Genomic DNA, 19,922 nt, shown 5'->3' with positions numbered 1-19,922 from the left:
TAGATACTTTTTTTCTTAAATTATGATTTAAAAGTGTGGTCTTAATATTGGTGATTTGTAATCAATTACAAAGAGTTTGTTAAAAAATATTTATCAAAATAGGTTAGCTTAAATTTTTTTAAGAACAAAATATACTTCAAATATATATTTTCATAATCTGCTAATAAATTTGGAAATATTCATTCTCATTTTTATATACTTTTTCAGAACCAAAATAAAGATACGATGAAACAATATTGACAAAGAAGGTAATAAAAGAATGAAAAGATGAGAAAAACCAGAAACCTATGATATGAGAACCTTGGCCCAATATTACAAACCACCATTGTGCACACCACGGCCACCACCCCCGCCTCCTCTTGTTTCTCTTCCTCCTTCCAACACCAGCATCTTCATTCATCCCTCACCAAACCCACCCCATCTCCATCTATTGTAGCTCCTAACAGGGTTCATTCATGGATCTCTCACCCCCACTTTCCCATGCTCCAAGATGAGATTTTTGACCTCCCTCACCATTCCCAGAGAAACCCTTTTGCTCCTAAACCTCATCAGACCCTTCTCCACCCTGCACTCTCCCCCACCGGATCTCCCCTCCCACCTCTTCACCCTCCTCTCCCACCCCAACTGGCACCACCACCCTTCCCTCCCCCACTTGCTCCCTTTCATCACCCCTTTCCATGTATCAAGCCTCCTCCACCTCAAACCCTCCCCTCAAACCGCATTGCAATTCTTCAATTGGGTAGCCACCAAACCCGGTTACAAGCACACCCCTTTTGCCTATGCTTCCCTGCTCAATCTCCTGGTGCCCCACGGGCTCCTCCGGGCCGCCGAGGCCGCCCGGATTTCGATGGTCAAGGCGGCTGGATCGCCTGATGACGCCAGGATTGTGCTGGCCTTCTTGAGGGGGATGAACTTGAATTGTGATGAGAAGTTTAGGTTTAAGCTCAGTGTTAAGTGTTATAATTTGATGCTGATGTTGTTGTCAAGGTTTGAATTGGTTGATGAAATGAAGGGGCTGTATGTTGAGATGTTGGGTGACATGGTTTTGCCAAATATGTTTACTTTCAATACAATGGTTAATGGGTATTGTAAGTTGGGGAATTTGAGTGAGGCTGGTGTTTATGTAAGTGAGATTGTGCAGGCGGGTTTTGCGCTGGATACGTTTACTTATACTTCGTTGATTTTGGGGCATTGTAGGAGTAGGAATGTCGATGGTGCTTGCTGTGTCTTTGGCCTAATGTGGCGAAAGGGGTGTCCGAGGAATGAGGTTTCGTATACGAACCTTATTCATGGGCTTTGTGAAGCAGGAAGGATTGGAGAGGCACTGAAGTTGTTCTTGCTGATGGGGGAGGACAATTGCTGTCCAACTGTGAGAACGTATACGGTTCTGATTTGTGCTTTGTGTGAGTCTGGCAGGAAATTGGAGGCCATGAATCTTTTTAGAGAGATGAGTGGAAGAGGTTGTGAGCCTAATGCTCATACTTATACCGTGTTAATTGATAGTTCTTGTAAGGAAAGGAACTTTGATGAAGCTAGGAAGCTGTTGGATCAGATGCTGGAAAAAGGTTTGATTCCTGGTGTGGTCACTTACAATGCGTTAATTGATGGGTACTGTAAAGTGGGAAAAAATTCAGAGGCATTGGAAATTTTGGGGGTGATGGAATCAAATAATTGCAGCCCAAATTCTCAAACATACAATGAGTTGATTTGTGGATTTTGTAAAGTGAAAGATGTGCATCGGGCAATGTCACTGCTTAATATAATGTTTGAGCGCAACCTATATCCAACCCTCGTTACATATAATTCGCTAATCCATGGGCAGTGTAGAGCAGGTCATTTGGATAGTGCTTTTAGATTACTTAATTTGGTGAAGGAAAATGGTCTTGTTCCTGATCAGTGGACGTACAGTATTCTTATAGACACACTATGCAAAAGAGGGAGGGTAGAAGAAGCTAGCGAACTCTTCAATTCCTCCCAGGTAAAAGATCTTAAAGCAAATGAAGTAATATATACTGCTTTGATTGATGGATACTGCAAAGCTGGGAAGGTTGATGAAGCCCATTCTTTGTTCAAAAGAATGGTGGATGAAGAATGTCCTCCAAACTCAATCACTTTCAATGTCTTGATAGACAACTTTTGTGCAGAGAAAAAAGTGCAGGAAGCTTTATTGCTTGTAGATGAAATGATAAAGATGAATTTGAAGCCCACAGTTGAAACATATACAAATCTTATTGTAGAAATGTTGAAAGAGGGTGACATCAATCATGCTAAAAAGACTCTTAACCAAATGATATCCTCAGGTTGTCAGCCTGATGTATTTGCGTACACTACATTTGTACATGCATACTGTCGTCAAGGAAGATTGGAAGAAGCTGAGAATGTGATGGCTAAGATGAAGGAAGAAGGAATTATTCCTGATTCTTTGGCTTACACATTTTTAATTGATGGATATGGGTGCATGCCACTGATTGATTGCTCATTTGATGTTCTCAAGCGAATGCTTGATGCTGGTTGTGAGCCTTCTCATCATACATATGCATTTCTTTTAAAACATCTAGTGAAGGAAATGCAAACGATAAAAGATGGCTGCATGGTTGAAGATTCATTTGCTCCAGGTTTTGTTCCAAATGATTTAGATAATGTCTGGAAGACCCTAGATTTTGATATAGTATCTCTATTGTTTAAGAAGATGGTTGAACATGGTTGCAAACCTAATGTTAATACCTACAGCAAAATTATTACCGGACTTTGCAGGGCTGGGCAGGTGAATGTAGCTCTGAAGTTGTTGAATGACTTACAAAAGGGTGGAATGTCTCCCAGTGAGTTTATTTATAACGAACTCCTTAGATGTTGCTGCAAGCTGAAATTATTTGAAGAAGCATGTAGTTTGCTACATGACATGGATGAGAATGGCCATTTGGCACATTTGGAATCCTACAAGCTGCTTATTTGTGGGCTATGTGATGAAGGGAAAAAAACAATGGCTGAATCAGTATTTCATAATTTGCTTTGTTGTCAGTATAATTATGATGAAGTAGCCTGGAAAGTTCTTATTGATGGCCTACTTAAGAATGGCTATAATGATGAATGCTCAATGTTTCTGAAAAGTATGGAGAAGAAGGGTTGTCAATTGCATCCTCAGACGTATGCAATGTTGGTTGAGGGACTTGATGGAACATAAGATGATGATTATTGGCATTTTTTCTTCTGCTGGTCTTCATACATGATGGAGATTTTTTGAACCATTTGTTTATAAGCTAGCTAAGTACATAAGGGGATATCAAATTATTTGTAGAATGAGAATATCATTTGACACTGAAAATTCAAGTTTTCATGAATGGAACGGCGGCTTTCTGGAAGACACAGTCTTTAGTTGTTTTTACAGCTAGTGGTTTCTGTATCACTACTACAGAAAGAAATTTGAAGATCAGGATGTAAGTCAGGTTTCACTTTCTTAAATTGTTCATGATTTTCTTAATCATTTAATGTTTTTCCCATTTAAATTTTTTCTTCTTTTTTATGCTTATTTGTTTTTTTAAAGTCTTTAGTCTTTGAATCACTTTTACAGCATGTCTCTTTCAACCTTGAATTTTTTCCAAGTTAGAACATTGTCCTGTGTCTCTTATAGCTAATACAATTACTGGTTTGATCAGGAGAAAATGTAAAGAAACACTGGACTAAATCGTATTATTTGAAAGCATAATTTAGAAATTTTATTATCATGATTAGGAAAATCAATTTGCCATAATTTTTTTTTATTGCATGGGCGCTTGCTTAACGCTTATGTTTAACAAAAGATCAGTAAAAGTGTGTATTTGCAAAAGCATGTTTGTATCTAAAATGAATTGCAAAAATTTGGCAGTCAGGTGTCTGATCTGACTCTAATTTTGATGTGACCAACCACTACAGAAAATCAATTTAGTTAAGTAGAGTATCAGTTGTTAGAACTGCGAATCAAGAAGCTCAGAATGTGATGATTACTGATTTATTCTTAAACAGATTGATATTTAGTGTCGTGGCTCACCAAAAATTGAAATGATTTTGGGACCATGTGTATTGTTTCTATACATTTACAAAGAACATGCTGTGTTGTGATGCGAGCTAAGCTGTAAACTAAAAAATAGATATATAATATAAAAGAGAATGTTACTGGACAATGTGAACTTGTTCAAATACGAGTCTCAATGTCGGCTTTTTCCTCCATTATGCTCTGTGTGTGCTTTTCTCGTTTGATCGCATAAGAATACATTACAATTGTCATTGATTTAATATAAGCATAAATATATAATGTAAAGTTCTTATTGCAGTTTAATGATCATAGTTTACCTTAGTGCCCATTAGCTAACGTTTACTGCTTACTTCATAATTTCAGGAGCAACAATATAACAGGGACAATGTGCAGTGCAGCCAGAGCATGTGGATTTGTCTCTCAAGTGCCAAGCTACTAAAGCAGATGTGAGTCTAGCTTGTCTTAATAGACCATTTTCCATATTGAATACTTATATATATTGTATGTTTTCATGGCTGTTTTATTCTTGAACTCAAAATTTGATTTACAAAATGCATTTAGCTGGGGGGAAGTACTTCGTTACTGAATTTAATTTTATGCTCTTAATTCCCTAAACTTTTAGGTAGAATCTTAGTAAGATGAGACAAGGATTAAGTCAAGGAATCCATCTAGCAAGGATATATTACAGTTACAGAAAAAAAAGCTAACGGCTGTTGCTCTAGTTTTGTTGACTTGGGCAAACATTGGTTTCCAAATAAGTGAGGTAAGGTCTCGGTTTTAAGAGGTTGAAAGAGGATGCATGGGCAGATGAGAGAAAATTGGGCCTGGATTTGTTGGAAATTGCATACTTGTTTTACAGTTTGAGGTGAACCGGGCTTGGATGTTTTGGATAATGATTTGTTACATGGGCTACAATTATTGGTAGTACACTAGTATGGCCACCCACACTTGGCACCTTTGCACTTTGTTCTGGTGATCTAGTGTGACCATGTTACAAATCCTGACTTTTTTTGTGATGGTTTAGTATGTATTATGGAATTTCATTTGCTATTGAGGCAAACAATAATATAATAATTCCACTTAGTAATAAAACAACCCAGTATAGATCTTTTTTGACTGAGGCGCCTTGTCATTGTGTATAATAGTGAACAATTTGCTTATTTGACCTGCAGTGTTGTTCTCACTGAGAATGAACCTCCTAGGTACTTTTATGGTTATGTTAAGAACAAAATTTGTGTTTAGACAATTTGGTATTTATTGGAGATCCTACATCGACTAGAAATTATAAAGTTGAGTTAGATTTAAAATTCATTTCTTAATATGTATCAGAACAATTTAGAATCTATTTTAACGAGAGCTTGTTGGGCTTATTAGATCCACCCTCTATCGGATTGTTATTGGACCGGCCATAAATATATAGTCTCACGCACATGAGTTAACAGTATCGGCGTGAGGAGAGCATCAACTAGAACTTTTCAAAGTATATAAGTGCAAATCTCATTTTGTAAGTCGATTTTGTAAGATTGAATTATATGGAAAGTCCACTTCTTAATAGTATTATATAAGTGAAATATTTACTTTCCCATGCTGCATATTGAATTTATATGTATTTTCCTTGTTCTTCATAGTTAATAATGCTTCATAGTTGATAATGCAGTTCAATTTTGCCAGCAGGAGTAATGAGGCTGCGTGGCTTTGGCAAACAAGGTTAGGGATAAGATGCACATATTGATTTTGGTCAGTTTGGTTAACTCCACCGGGCAGGCATATTGAAGAAGTCATTTGCTAAACACGTACCATAACCTCCAAAACAATTCTTTAATTTTTAAGATATGCTAAAACCATCAAAAGAGAACCAAATACATATACATTTTATACCGAGAGGCATGACATGGTGACAGTTAGTCACAGATTTTGCAGAGTTTCTTTAGTGAATCTTTGATAACAGAAGATGATTTCCTCATTAGTGTCCAAGTAGCCATCCTGTAAAACTGCAGGGATTAGATGATACCAAGTAGTTGTAATAGAATTGATTCTGTAAATTCCATATGTTAAATTTTGATGTGATAATTTTAGTGCATTCAAGTTTGTTTCGATCTATTATCCTTGCCAATGTATGAAACATTAAGTTGGATCATCATTTTAAGAAATCCACACTGCTTACATTTGTTGTGAACCATTTTAGTTATTTGTAAATTTTATTTATATATTTATGTAGAAGTTGTAATTTACTTTTGGCTCTTATTAAGACTGAATTTACTATTTCTTAGAGTCATTTAAGTTTTTCAAAGTTTGAATCAAATTTAGCTCTTTGTCTATTTTTACCAGAATCTTTTAAATTCTCATTCTGCCATATTTGTTTTATAAATTGATTCTATAAAATTACATTTACTTAAAATTTACTAACACATTAAGCTCCACACACTATTTAAAATTGTCTTCAAATTATACCAAGTTTCTAGAAGAATTTTTCTAACCTTTTTAAAATTATTCCATAGCCCAATTACGTCACCACCCTCCAAATATTAAGAATAAAAATAATAATGAGTTTCAAACAAAAGAAAATCCATGAAAATATCAAGTTTACTAAAATTTAAAATTAGAAATAGCGTAATTGGCTGGACAATTCACAGTTCTTTTATAATAACAATTAAAGACTCTTTACTTTATTACTAATTTTATTCCTTTACTGTTATAACTAATGACTTTTTCTTCCTCTAGTTAAAGATGTTTTAATTTTATTTTAATTAACAGAATCGGTGACAATGTAATTTTCCATGTTTAATATTTTTTAATCAATATTTACAAATAAAATTGGTATAATAATGATGAGTCTCTTGACATGTTTGGTTGCCACCTTAAAAAGGTGAAAATGATACACAGCTGTTGTACACTACCAACGTAAAAAATTAGTTGTCTCTTTCAACACTACCCAAAACCAAGTGCACAAATAAATTCAAATGCCAAAATAGTCATTCATTCATTGTCTAAACTTATTTAATCTACCTAAACTTTTCTTACATGAAAACTCATTTTAGCTTTGTTGTGTTTTATATGATCATTGCAAATTTTCTTTCAAATCTTGGAAAAAGTATAAAGGTCAATGGTAAAGGAATGGTAACAAGTGACAATAAATTTATTATATCTACCTGGTCACTACATGAATTACATGGAGTTATTAAGAATTCTAAAGCAGATGAAATTAAACTATAAAATTCACAGGATACCAAAGGCACTCTTTGAAACAACTACCAAACATTCCACTTTGAAACAACCATTCCACATTCCTCACTTACAAAACTCCCAAACATTAACCAAAAGACCAGTACAATAGCATCTTCAAGCTGTAAAGAAATTCAACTTCAAAAGATTATCATGTGAACTAATATAGATTGCTGATATCAGAACAAGCAGTAGAAATAAACCACATTATTGTGCATTCCAAATTCCCAATCTGACAAACATAACAAGAGAAGCACCAAAAAAAGGCCACAAATCTTAACCTATTATTCTTGCATCACTACTGTCTGGCAGTGAAACTCCTCTTTCTACTTTCACGTCAGACATAAATTTTCTGAGATGAAACTTTCCATGCTGAAAACACACACAAGAAAATTTAAAGGCTATATCATAATTATTATTTTTATTAAGAAATCAATTGAATATGACTAACAAAGCATACCTACCATGCTAACCTCGCATTTGTTGAAAGCTAAGGTCTATTTGCTTAAATTTTTACAGAAGAGAAAAATAAGAACGATGTACTAAGCTTCTCTATAATCTAGAATTAACTTATGCACCTTTGAAGAAGTTAAATGAAAAGGGCTTCCATAAAAGTTAAGTATATAAGCTAATTTTAACTTAGTTCACAAGTTCAACTAACTTGACTTTTTTTTTGTCTTAAAAAAGTGTATTTATGCAGAAATTGGTTAAACAAGAATACACAGAGATAGGATGGAAGGAAATGAACAAAAGTGGAATAAATTATAACAAATCATAATAGAATAAATCATCATTTCCATTGTTTGAGCATGTGTTAATTAAAACAAAACACAATCCTCTGACAAATAACTACTAACTTCATTTTAAAATTTGTAAAATATTATCTTACAAGCCACACCAGAAAACCCATTTTTGAAAATGGAAAGAGGAATCGACTATAGGCAATGATTAACCAAAAAAAGAAGTAAAGTAAATACCTTCAGGCCATTTTAGGTGGAGAAGTTGAAGTGGGGACTGAAAATGGAGGCAATCGCAGCACAGCTTCTTCCGTCTCAATTGGGTCGGATCTGAGTATCTGAAACAGAAGAAGAAAGGTTAAGAATGAACAAAAATTGAAAGTGTGGGAACAAAGAAATCAAAGAGAGTTTACAGGGTCTTGAAGCACGGGCTTGGTGTCATCCTTTGCTGGCTTGAAAGGGGGTTTGAGTTTGGGTGAATTGTTGTTTGGTTTGGTTGAAGACTCTCCTGAACTCTTCTTCATGCTTTCTTCTTCTGTATCAGACACTACACTGTTACCTTAGGGGTTTTCTTTTCTTTTCTTTTAAAATTAATTTTTACTTTTTATTATTTTTAACATCTCACCTTTTATCAAGTTCTGTTTCTAAATTATTCAAAAGTTTATATATAAAATTCTGGTGGAAATTCAAGCATTCTAAACGAAAACTAGTCTCATGTTACAAATACACTATCACCGTATTCATGGCAAATGTTATTATTATATAAATTTTCAATTTATTTTTTATAACTTTTATTGTGTCACACTATTAATATTTTATTTTTTAAAATAAAATCTTTCAGTATCACAATGTAACTTACATCTTACCTGTTGACATCTCAAGTAACACCAATCATTTGTCATCACATGAAAAATAAATATTATTAAAAAAAATAAAAATACAATACAAAAATATGGGAAACTAGACCAAAATTTAAACGATATATAATTAAACTATACATTACTGAAAAATTCTAAAAACATATTAGATGGTAGCTTATTATATTAATGAAAATATTCTCTACGAATAACACTATTAATATTTTATTTAATTATTAACTATATATATATATATTAAAAAATAATGTTTTTAAGTCTAAGTCTTATTTTTTTTTACATTGTATTAATATATTAATGAGAAGATATTATAAGCCTAATATCTTATGATTCAGTACATGACCATGCATATGTACTGTATATGGTTAAATATTATTTCAAATAATTCTATGACCTGAAATCTAAAAAATAACTAAAATACAGGATCAAGTAACAAATTTGTAATCGCTCTATATTTTCGTATAAATTATTAAAAGATTAAATGTGTTTATAGTTATACTATATTATAAAATTAATTTTATTTTTTATCTAAACTTTAGATTATTCAGATACTTATAATATAAAAATTATTCTCAATGTTAAAATCATGCAAAAAAAAAATTCATTTTAATCATTTTTATACTACAAACACACCTAAATAGTCTAAAGTTTGAATTATAAAAAAAAAATCCTTATAATATAGGTATGAAAAAGATATTTAACTCATTATTAAAATATTTATGACTATTTAATAAACTTAAATTCAACATTTATTGATAAAAATATTTTAATTATTAAGAATATGATTTTGCCGTTTGAGTAAGAAATATATTCCATAAATAATATTTTAAACGTTAGTTAATTACAAAGCATAAATAATATTTTTAAAAGGCATAAACTCTCGTATGGATAGTTCAGTTGAAATTGCATTTAAAAGAGGATTTTAAATAAAAAGAGATAAATAATTGAATATACATATTTTTATACTCATCTTCAACCACTATTATCTTTAGTTCTTGGTAATTAAACCAAGTTTTTAACTAAAACAATATTGTTATAATTTACTAAATCATAAGTTATTATTGATTTTTTTTCGAATATTCTTTCAATTATTTCTCTAAATAATAATTCAAATATTATTTTGAGTCAAGTTTCTGCAAACTCGGTTTACTCACTAAAAAAACCAAGGGGGTTTTTGACCATGATGGGATTATTTTTTTTGCTTTTTACCAAAATGGAATCCGTTTAAAAAAAATTGCAAATTTAGGCAAGTCGTGCCAATTCGGCACGACTTCATATGCACAAATCGTTCCAATTTGATACGACTTTGCCGTATCATATTGAAGTCGTGCCAACTTGGCACGACTTCTGCCACGTCATAATTTTTTTTTAAAATTTTATTGTTTACATATTAGGTAGTAAGTTTTGTAATGTTAAAAATTAATTTGATACATAACTTTCTAAGAGTGTTAGTTTTAAGGAACAAAAAATTAGATAATCGTGTATGGATCATGTTTGAATTGAATGAATAAATACATAGATAAAGAAAATGAATGTTCTAAGAGTGTTATGAATATAAAGAAAATGAGGAAATTAATAATCAAACTTGAATTGAATTTTATTATTAAGCTTGTCTGTGCGGACAATAATGACCTTCTGTTCTACAATATGAACATTTTTTTGGTTAATTTGGAATTGAATCATCCATTTCGTTACAAATGCGTTGAGTGCTAGGTCTTCATGATTGATGTCGACGCATGATGGGGTCAGGTAAGAAATTGGGTCCCGTGTAAGTAGACCAATAATCCATTTTTTTTTTCCTTAAAACTAACACTTTTAGAAAATTATGTATCAAAATAATTTTTAACATTACATAACTTACTACCCAATATAAACAATAAAATTAAAAAAAATAAAAAATTATGATGTGGCAGAAGTCGTGCCCAGTTGGCACGACTTCAATATGACATGACAGAAGTCGTGCCAAGTTGGCACGACGTTAGTATGACATGACAAAGTCGTGTCTAATTGGGACGATTTGTGCGTATAAAGTCGTGCCGAATTGACACGACTTGCCTAAATTTGTAAATTTTTTTAAACGGACCACATTTTGGTCAAAAGCAAAAAAATAACTCCATCATGGTCAAAACCCGGTTTATTAGATTAAATAGGTTTTTTAAAAATGCGGTTTAACAAGCTTATAGGTTTCAACAAGGGGTATATATGTAATATATAAAAAGTGATATATGAAATATTGATTACTTTTTGTGTGTTAGCTAATCACTTCTTTATTCTCTATGTTGTCTGTTTCTTCAAGTATCTTCCATGATCATAGTTTTAATAACTCATAAGAAAAAAAAAAAACTTAAGCTTAAAACATTTACTTATACTTTTTTAATTTCAAAAAAGAATTTCATAAAAATTAGTCAACAATATTTATTATTAGACATGTTCACTATTCAACATAAAAATTCCATATCTCATAAACTAAAATTGCAATGTAAAATAGTACTATTGGTGTTGGAAGACTAGTCAAAATTTCGTTAATGAGGAGGTTAATTTTCAACTATGAACGGTGTTACATAACATCGAAAATCCACTTAGAATCAAATTCTCAATTGTCAACAATGTCAGTAAATGTTGAAAACTCACTTAAAATTAGATTTTTAATAAGCTGATTCTTTTTTAAAAAATCTTAAAACTAATAAAAGAAAGTCAAAAAAAATATCAAAATTCAGCTCCTTACAAACTAAATTCTAACATATTTTTCAATATTAGTGACACTATTTCATATTATAAAAAATTTACTTTCAAAAACTCAATTCTCATACTAAAACTATAAATCTATTTTAATAGATCAAGTTATACAAATTTAAATTAATGAGCAAATTTTATCAAATTAAAACTTATAAGTCACATATTTTCATTGGTGAAAATCTTCTTTATGGAGGAAGATGGTCATGTGCATGTACTTTCAATACCAATGATCATGTTCATCATGTTAAGAGGGACTTTATCATGTTAGACGCACATCTCTTTACAATTTGGTTTAATGGTTAGATTCCCTATTACTATCTACTCTCTATTATATTATTAGGGTTCTTCCTACACCCCTACATTTTTCGAAAATATCAAAATTACTCTTTACAGTTTTAGGTGTTTATTAATTTTGTAAGCAAAACATATTTTCAAAATAGAAAATTCGGAAGAGAAATAATCATTTTTTTAACACATTTTTTTATTTCTGGATTTATAAATCTGGAATTCATAAAACATATTCTGAAAAAGACGTTTCAAAATTATTTTGAAAAAAAATCCGGAAGTCATTTTTTAAAGGGGGCAAAACAGTCTTTTCCGTAAGTGAGGGGGTGCAGGGAGTAATTTGTAGAGGTGCAGGAAGAAGTTGCAATATTATTATTCCAAATACAAAACTCAAAAAAATCGAACTAAGGCCATTACATGGTCCAAAAGATAAGTCTTAGACTGTTTCTTTATGCACCTTCATATGTTCTTCTGACACTCTCATACAAAATATAAAAATACTTTTTTATCATTTTTGTGTCATCTCCATACTTTGAATTACATAATCTAAAATGGTATTTCGGATTATATAATCTGAAAGTCTGAATTTGATAGTAACTTCCGGATTATGTAATCTATAAACAAATCATGCATATAAAAAAAAACTTCTGAATTATGTAATCCAAAACTAATTATAAATTTAAAAAATGACTTTTGGATTACATAATTCAAAATATTATATAGAGATATTTTTAAAATATGAAAGAATAATTCATTATGATTGGAGTTTAATTTTACTGCGGTGACCTAAATCTCAGTCATCTTTTAAATTTTCTTGATCATTACTCTTGTAACTGGTGCTTTCTTAGGTGCGTTCCATCTTTTAAAAAAATGAATAATAAAAAAATCAGTACTAAACAGTTGAAATAAAGTGGAAGCTGAAGCTAAAACTTCTTAGATTGAAAGACACTAAAAGTTTACTCTGAAAAAAACACAATTTAACTTTGTTTTTGTGACTTCTTCTGACTTCTTTTGTTTATAGCAAAGGCTTTGTATTTTGGTTGATAATTTATTGTTTGATTGAAAGAAATGAGAAGATTTTGATAGAAAATATAGAAAGGTAGTGTGATTGATGTAAGAGAAGATGAAGAAGAAAAGAAAGATGGGGAAATCAAATGGATTCGGTGCCCACATACAATGGTCACCCTAAACTAAGGGCCCACACCACCACCAATGCAACATGAATCTTTCTTTTTCTTTTTCTTTTTCCAACCCTATCTATCATACTCTTTTTCATTTCTAATCATAATTTCAAAATAACCATTTTCAAATAAAATTACTGTGATATTATTTGTTTTATAATTTTAATTTTAGTTCCAAATGTGATCTATATTCAAAAATAATTTATATCCTTTCTAAAAATATTTAATTGAACAAGGGAAATTTTAGAACAATAATTTTAAAAATGTTTGATTATATTTTTTTAATTCCTAAAATTTATAGTCAACTTCATTTTGGTCCTCTATATTAAAAATTACAATTTTAGGATCTTAAAGTAATGCTAACATAAAATAAATTTATTTTAAATGAAGGTGAAATAATTAGACATTCTCTAATTCAAAAACCACATAATTACAACCCATTCAAACTTTCATAAACTTTATCAAGTCATATTTTTCATCCCAATATAACATGTAAACAATAAATATTTAGAAACTCTTAACTAATTACAGAGAAAATAGAAGTGGGTTATATTAATTGAGGTATTGATTTTTTTTCATTTGTTTCAACAACAAATGAAAAAATATTGCTGGAGTAACTTAATCATCAATCAACCTAATTTGAGTGTTTCTTTTGAAAAACACTCTAAATTAACTAGTGTGGCAGGTTTATAATTTTTTATTATTCTTTGATATTTTGAAACAAACAAAAAACTACATATTAATACAAGTTTGAAGGTAAGTATTTAATATTTACAAAATTAGAAAACAATAAACATAAATATTATATTTTAATAAAAGAATTAAGCAATCATAATTAGGAAGAAAACGTAAAAGTTAAAGACAAAAGCACTTTGTTTTGAGTAGAGTAACTAAATTAGACCCTAGATGCCTTGAGCAAAATAATAAAAGTTAGCATGAATAATAACCCTTTAACTTATGAGTACAAATTCAACATTTTAAAGTTAATTTTAGATTTAATAGTTTTTTCACTGTCTTGGTAATTTTTTTGAGTCAACGCTTTTTATTTGGTGTAACTTTATTTAAAAATTAGTATATTTTTCCATGATAATAATATTATCAAAATAATGAATTATACACGACGATAGTAGTAAATGATATTTCATTAGTTAATGTAGACTTATTGAGAAAAATAATATTGACAAGATCATTTAAAATTATTATAATATTCTCATCATCGATTTAATAAAAATAACTATATTAATTTGTTTTAAAAATAATAAAATTAAATTGAAAATGTTTAAAATAATAAGATAAAATTTGAAAATTATCATAATAATAAGATAAAAAGAATTATTAAACTTTATTTTTTATTATAAAAATACACACCAATTTATTTGACCTTGAAATAGGTCAGTGAAGCCATATTATGCTGCTTCCATTACATCCACCCGTTTGGATTTGCATAATAGCTTTTCATAGAATCATAAGTAATCATACTGTAATAGGGTATTACTAACTTTTCTCATATTTTTTATTTTTATAGCCATAGATGTCTCTATCAGAAAAGAAAAGAAGAGAAGAAAAAAAAGAGAGATAAGAATTTGTTGTGTTTTCTTTTTCACTTTTTATTTTTGCCAAGATGAAAAGCCAATGCAGACGTGGGAATATGAAATGTGGAATTGAAATAGATAGTTTGGAATATCTAAGCATTATTTTTTTATAATTAATACATACTTTTAATTTTAATATTTTTTAATGAAAGGCCATGTTGAAATAAGGTAAATTATTTGGGTCTAATATTCTCAAGTCTATTTTTTATTATTAGAATTGAATATGTATTGGAAATTTTATAACGGCTTACATATTTTGTCCGTTTAATTAATTGAGTTAAATTTTGCTAACTCGTGTAAGTTTAAGTAACCTTAAGATAAAAAGTATGTCGAAATAAAATTTATTATATATTGTTGTAACATTTTTTTATTAGTTTTTAGAATTATATAAAAAAGCTACACTATGTTATTAGAATATGTTTTTTATAATTATATTTAGTTATGCATGCTTATGAATGATTAGGGATGATAATGTGGCGGACTATTGGTCTGTAGTCCACTACTAAAAAATTTGGGGTGGATTAATTAATTTTGTCCGTTGATCCACTTAGACATATCTCGCAACCCGGTAGCCTATGCGAGTCAACAGTAGGGTGGGTTGATCCGCTGACTCGTGTAAACAAAAAAAAATAATTATTTTTTCTGCAAAAAAAAAAAGTCACACTTCACTTATTCATTATTGCACAACCTTTATTTTATTTTATTTTAAAAAAATTGAATTTAATGCACTAAAGAAATGAATGTTTAATCATCTAAAGAAGTTAATATTAAGAGTGAAAATGGATTTAGTTTTAAGTAAAATCTTATATTTAAAATTTTTTAATAAAAAAAAATTCCAATAAGATACTTATTAAAAACTTAGTCATTTTCATTAAAATTAGTCATGTCATTTTGGTTGAATTGAATGTCAGTATGTTGTAAGAGTTTTAAGAATATATGACTCTCAAATAGTCTGACATATCAATGTTTTACCTTTATTGATTAGGCTATTTATGTGGTACATTTACATACCTATAGAGGGAAAATATATGTAAAACAAAACTTTAATTATTTTTAATCAAGTGTGAAATCCTTTATATTTTTATCTTAATTGAATGAATTGAAATAATGATGAAATTTTAAATTTTCAGCAGCAAAAATATATTAATTTTATAATTTTTTTTAAAAGAAATATTTTTCTTACGTGAGTTACCTCTTACAGACTAAATGCGGGACGGGTCAACCCACATTGCCTCCCTTATGAATGATAAGATTGTTAACTTATATAATAATTGTTTTAAATATTTTGGTTAGAGTGATTTTTAATTAGTTAATAATATAAAAAGTATATTAATTAAGAAATAACTACTATAAACCTTAAATATTAAAAGAAGTAATTTGCATTGACTTATAATAATAACATATTATATACGAATTGTATACATTCTACTTTAAGATGCAAATTTATACATATATCTATATGCAGAGTTACTAATCTTTTTTTGAGTTTACTTTTAGAATCGAAAGACATCTTTCTCACTTGTTAAGACATTTGCTCACGTGTAACAGAATATGGTAATCACAAATTAAATGATCAATAAATAAAAAGTTAGTAATCATTAAAAACATAATAATTTTACTAGATAAACATTTATACAAATATCATTAAGTAAATTACCATTAATTCACATTCATCTCATCATACTCATCACATAGATTATATCATACATAATGAAATTTAGATTACTTCCCGATCTTAGAGACTAACACATGTGGGTCACATTATTATCGACTATCATAGTAACAACCAACCTCACTATAGTCTCACGGTATGCCTCTAGTATCTTTTCCATTGGTTGCTCCTCACCCGACACCTTAGTCTACGTTACCAGGGTTGTTAATGGAATTTGAAATCTCATTGAATTTGTTCTAATATAGCTCACCACACTAGATGTCTTTGTACCTCCTTGGGTACCATACATCTCATCCACAAGTCTCAATAGATTATGGACACTAACCCCTGACTCTACTCAACCTCACACACAAGTAGTAGATTATAGGCACCAACTTTTGGCTCTACTTAGCCTCACATTACTCACCTCAAAGTACAAACACATAACTACCCAATAATTTCACTTTGATGGAAGTCTAAAAACATTCAACAAATATGATTAATTTTCGCTTGAGTGAAAACAAACCCACAAGTAAGATGGTTTCCTACTTCATTTTTGCTTAAGTAAAAACTTCATCGCTAAAGCGAAATTTTCGTTGTTGGAGTGAAATTCGTTGTTAGAGTGAAATTCATTTGCTAATTTCGCTTGAGCGAAAAGCTTGTTGCCTTGGGTCACATCAGTGCCACAAATACTTGAGTGAAAAACTTTTGGTTTGAGCAAAAATCTTGCCACCTTGGGTTACATTAACATCGCTAACGCTTTCACTTGAAAATAAGCTTAAAGCTAACATTCTCATGGGAAACCTCCAATTTTGTCCTAACAAACAAGTTTTCCATCCCCAAAACATTACTAGACAATCAAACACTCACTTATGCATCCAAAGTAATATAGAAAAGCAATATCTTATCGAACATAACAATTTACAATTATCTTAACAAAGGCATATAATACATCCTAATTATTATCTTTTGAATGATAGTTCCCCTGACCTGAATTCTATTGGTTCCTTTTCTTAAACAAGAATGTTATAACTCAACCCTTAGTTCCCTTTTATCTTAGAATTTAGGACAACATTGCCCCATTCAAAGATTCCAGTTACGAAATTCCTTAGAATTCAAAAAATTTTCCCATATAAACTTTTTAGGAAAAATAAACTTAGACTTAGTCATTCTTAAATTTTGATCATGTAAACTTCATCCTCTCTTTATAAGCTTTTGGTTGCTTCTTCTAAATCTATTTACTTAAGAGAGAATAGTGGTAGAGAGATAGAATATTTTGTGAAAAAATGAATTACCAAGCTCTTCTATTTATAGATTTCAAATACTAGCTGAATAATAATATAATATATTTATATTAAATCCTTTTTTTATATGTTACAATCACATCGCCAATAAAATTTTCATATTCAATAATGAACTTAATGATAAATAAGTAAGGATAAAATTCTATTATTTGGTTCTCTATCTTGATAAATGTCAGATTTCAGTAATATTTCATATTAAAATATAAACATTTATGGATATTAATTGATAAAATAACCCCCAATTTATGAATTTATACCTTTTTTACATATTTTATGATTTTAATTTAAATAAGAATGATTTATTCTTAAATTTTTGTTAATTTCAAGATTTTAGGGAAAAATGAAGATGATTGGGCAAAAAGAGAATATACAAAGCTAAAAAGGGAAAGTTGGAACGCACCATCACTCACCAAAGCTTGCCCAAACTCGCCTAAACTAGACGCTCCTAGAGGATCTCGCCTAGGCGAGATCACTCCAGTGACGTTGGGCCTTTTTTCGTGTAACTCGCCTAGGCGAGCCCAACACTACAAGAAAATCATTAAATAGAAACTAATTTTAGAGACCAAAATAATTAGTTACTATTTGATTAAATTAGAGACAATTTTATAAACTAAAAAAACTATTGGTATCTAAAGTAGTTTCTATTATTAATAAAAAAATTATAAAATGGTTTCTAAATTGGTATATAACTATTAGCCACCAAGGTTTTAGCTACTTACTACTTTATATTCTAGATTAGTCTCTATTAGTCTTTTAGAGACTAATTTAGAATTTAAAATATTAGTCGTTAAAACTTAGATAGCTAATTTAGATACAAATTTAAAAACCATTTTATAATTTTTTTTAATAATAAAAATCACTTTAGATATGAATAATTGTTTAATCTCTAAATTAGTATCTAATTTAGTTAATATAGTGACTAATTATCTTTGGTTTCTAAGTTTGATTACTATTTAATGATTTTCTTGTAGTGCAATAACGCCCAAGCGAGAAGTCACTTAACTCAAACCAATTAGGTTAAATAGGAGACTTGGACACAACCCTAGACACACAAGATTGATAGGAAAACCATTGAATGAATTGGGAGGATAAAAGGTGTTACTTTTTGTCTCTAAATTTGATTACTATTTAATGATTTTCTTGTAGTGCAATAACGTCCAAGCAAGAAGTCACTTAACCCAAGCCAATTAGGTTAAATAGGAGGTTCAAGGCACAACCCTAGACACGCAAGATTGATAGGAAAACCATTGAGTGAATTATAATCTAATTGGGAGGATAAAAGGTGTTAGAAACCCTAGAAGAGGCAGTCGTCAAGGAGAAACATCTTGGATATTCTTTTCTTGCTCTCCCTGTTTTAACAGCCAACATGTGTGCCTAATTCTACCATTTGAGATTGTGAGTAATCTGTTTGAACTCTTATGTATTGAGGTGATATCTAAACATAATATTTTGTTCTTGATTGATGATTGGTATTATCATTTTGTTAGTAATGCTTGTTCGCCATAATCTCGAAATTTAGATTTGATTGGAAAGTACTTATAAGTTTCTCACCCAAATGATAATGCTTAACATATTTGAATGTTAGGAATAACTTGAAATGTTAATTGCTATCAACGTCTGATTTTACTGACAAAAAGTTGTTATAAATAGCGAGGAATTGATATTTAAGAGACATCTTAATAATTTTATATGCAAGGAATCAATAAATGATTTTTATACGGGCATCAATATCAATCAAAGAACATAATATTTTCATGCTAATCAAAATACAAAAGGGTGAGAAAGATGAATCCCAATCCTTATTTTTCCAATTGAAGTAACAAACTTTTTAATTTTTTTCTTATTAATCATTGCAATCTTAACTAACTTCAACAAACTTTATTATTTTGTTTTCTATTTAGTGAATATTTTACTTGATTATTCAATTATTCCTTGTGGATTCGATATTACTTCAACAAATTATTACTTCTGCCAACGTGGTGTACTTGTCGTAGAAAAGTCATCATATCTCTAGGTGAAGTCACTAGTTTTCCTGATTCACACTACCTCACAATATTGATCGCTCTATCTTGGAGCGATTTTATGTGAAAATCAATTGCTCTTATTTATTTGACTTCCATTGATAAATCCTCTCTTATATGTACATCATCATATTTGCACATCATCACACTCTAGAATAAAGGGTGGTTGAAGAAAAGAATTTGATAGACAGTTTGGAGGTTGGCAAGCATAAAGTGAAGGTAAATATGTTACAATATGCAGATGATACTTTATTCTTCTGTGAATCTAACACCAAAAGCGTTTTCAATATTAAGGCGATTTTGCAATGC

General features: G+C 30.0%; 2 protein-coding genes across 10 annotated transcripts; one reads left to right on the top strand and one right to left on the bottom strand.

The window, feature by feature from the left end:
- Positions 1–222: 222 nt before the first annotated feature.
- LOC137827181 (uncharacterized) lies at positions 223–6,185 on the top strand. Of its 5 annotated transcripts, XM_068633406.2 has the most exons (4): positions 223–3,434; positions 4,373–4,455; positions 5,384–5,513; positions 5,667–6,185. In XM_068633406.2, the coding sequence occupies exon 1, from the start codon at positions 491–493 to the stop codon at positions 3,179–3,181; it is 2,691 nt and encodes an 896-aa protein (XP_068489507.1). In that variant the 5' UTR covers positions 223–490; the 3' UTR covers positions 3,182–3,434; positions 4,373–4,455; positions 5,384–5,513; positions 5,667–6,185. The 5 variants fall into 5 exon arrangements, with proteins under 5 accessions (XP_068489507.1, XP_068489505.1, XP_068489506.1 ...); XM_068633404.1 differs by lacking the exon at positions 5,384–5,513 and having other exon boundaries at positions 5,684–6,185; XM_068633405.1 differs by lacking the exon at positions 5,384–5,513 and having other exon boundaries at positions 5,681–6,185.
- Positions 5,809–8,545, bottom strand: LOC137827185 (uncharacterized). 5 transcript variants are annotated; one of them, XR_011083677.2, is made up of 4 exons: positions 8,382–8,543; positions 8,209–8,306; positions 7,513–7,603; positions 5,809–5,992 (listed from the first exon to the last, which is right to left on the bottom strand). XR_011083677.2 is itself a non-coding variant. In XM_068633412.2 (3 exons), exons 1-2 carry the CDS (start codon positions 8,490–8,492, stop codon positions 8,211–8,213), a joined length of 207 nt encoding a protein of 68 aa, XP_068489513.1. In that variant the 5' UTR covers positions 8,493–8,545; the 3' UTR covers positions 5,809–5,992; positions 8,209–8,210. The 5 variants fall into 5 exon arrangements, 3 of the variants coding, with proteins under 3 accessions (XP_068489513.1, XP_068489512.1, XP_068489511.1); XR_011083676.2 differs by lacking the exon at positions 5,809–5,992 and adding an exon at positions 7,125–7,353; XM_068633412.2 differs by lacking the exon at positions 7,513–7,603 and having other exon boundaries at positions 8,382–8,545.
- Positions 8,546–19,922: the final 11,377 nt, after the last annotated feature.

The sequence above is a fragment of the Phaseolus vulgaris genome, chromosome 8 (assembly GCF_051622355.1).
Source record: "Phaseolus vulgaris cultivar YP4 chromosome 8, ASM5162235v1, whole genome shotgun sequence".
In the NCBI taxonomy this organism is placed as follows: domain Eukaryota; kingdom Viridiplantae; phylum Streptophyta; class Magnoliopsida; order Fabales; family Fabaceae; genus Phaseolus; species Phaseolus vulgaris.
The sequence above is the reverse complement of the archived record's forward strand: the minus strand, read 5'-3'. Positions and strand labels throughout refer to the sequence as shown.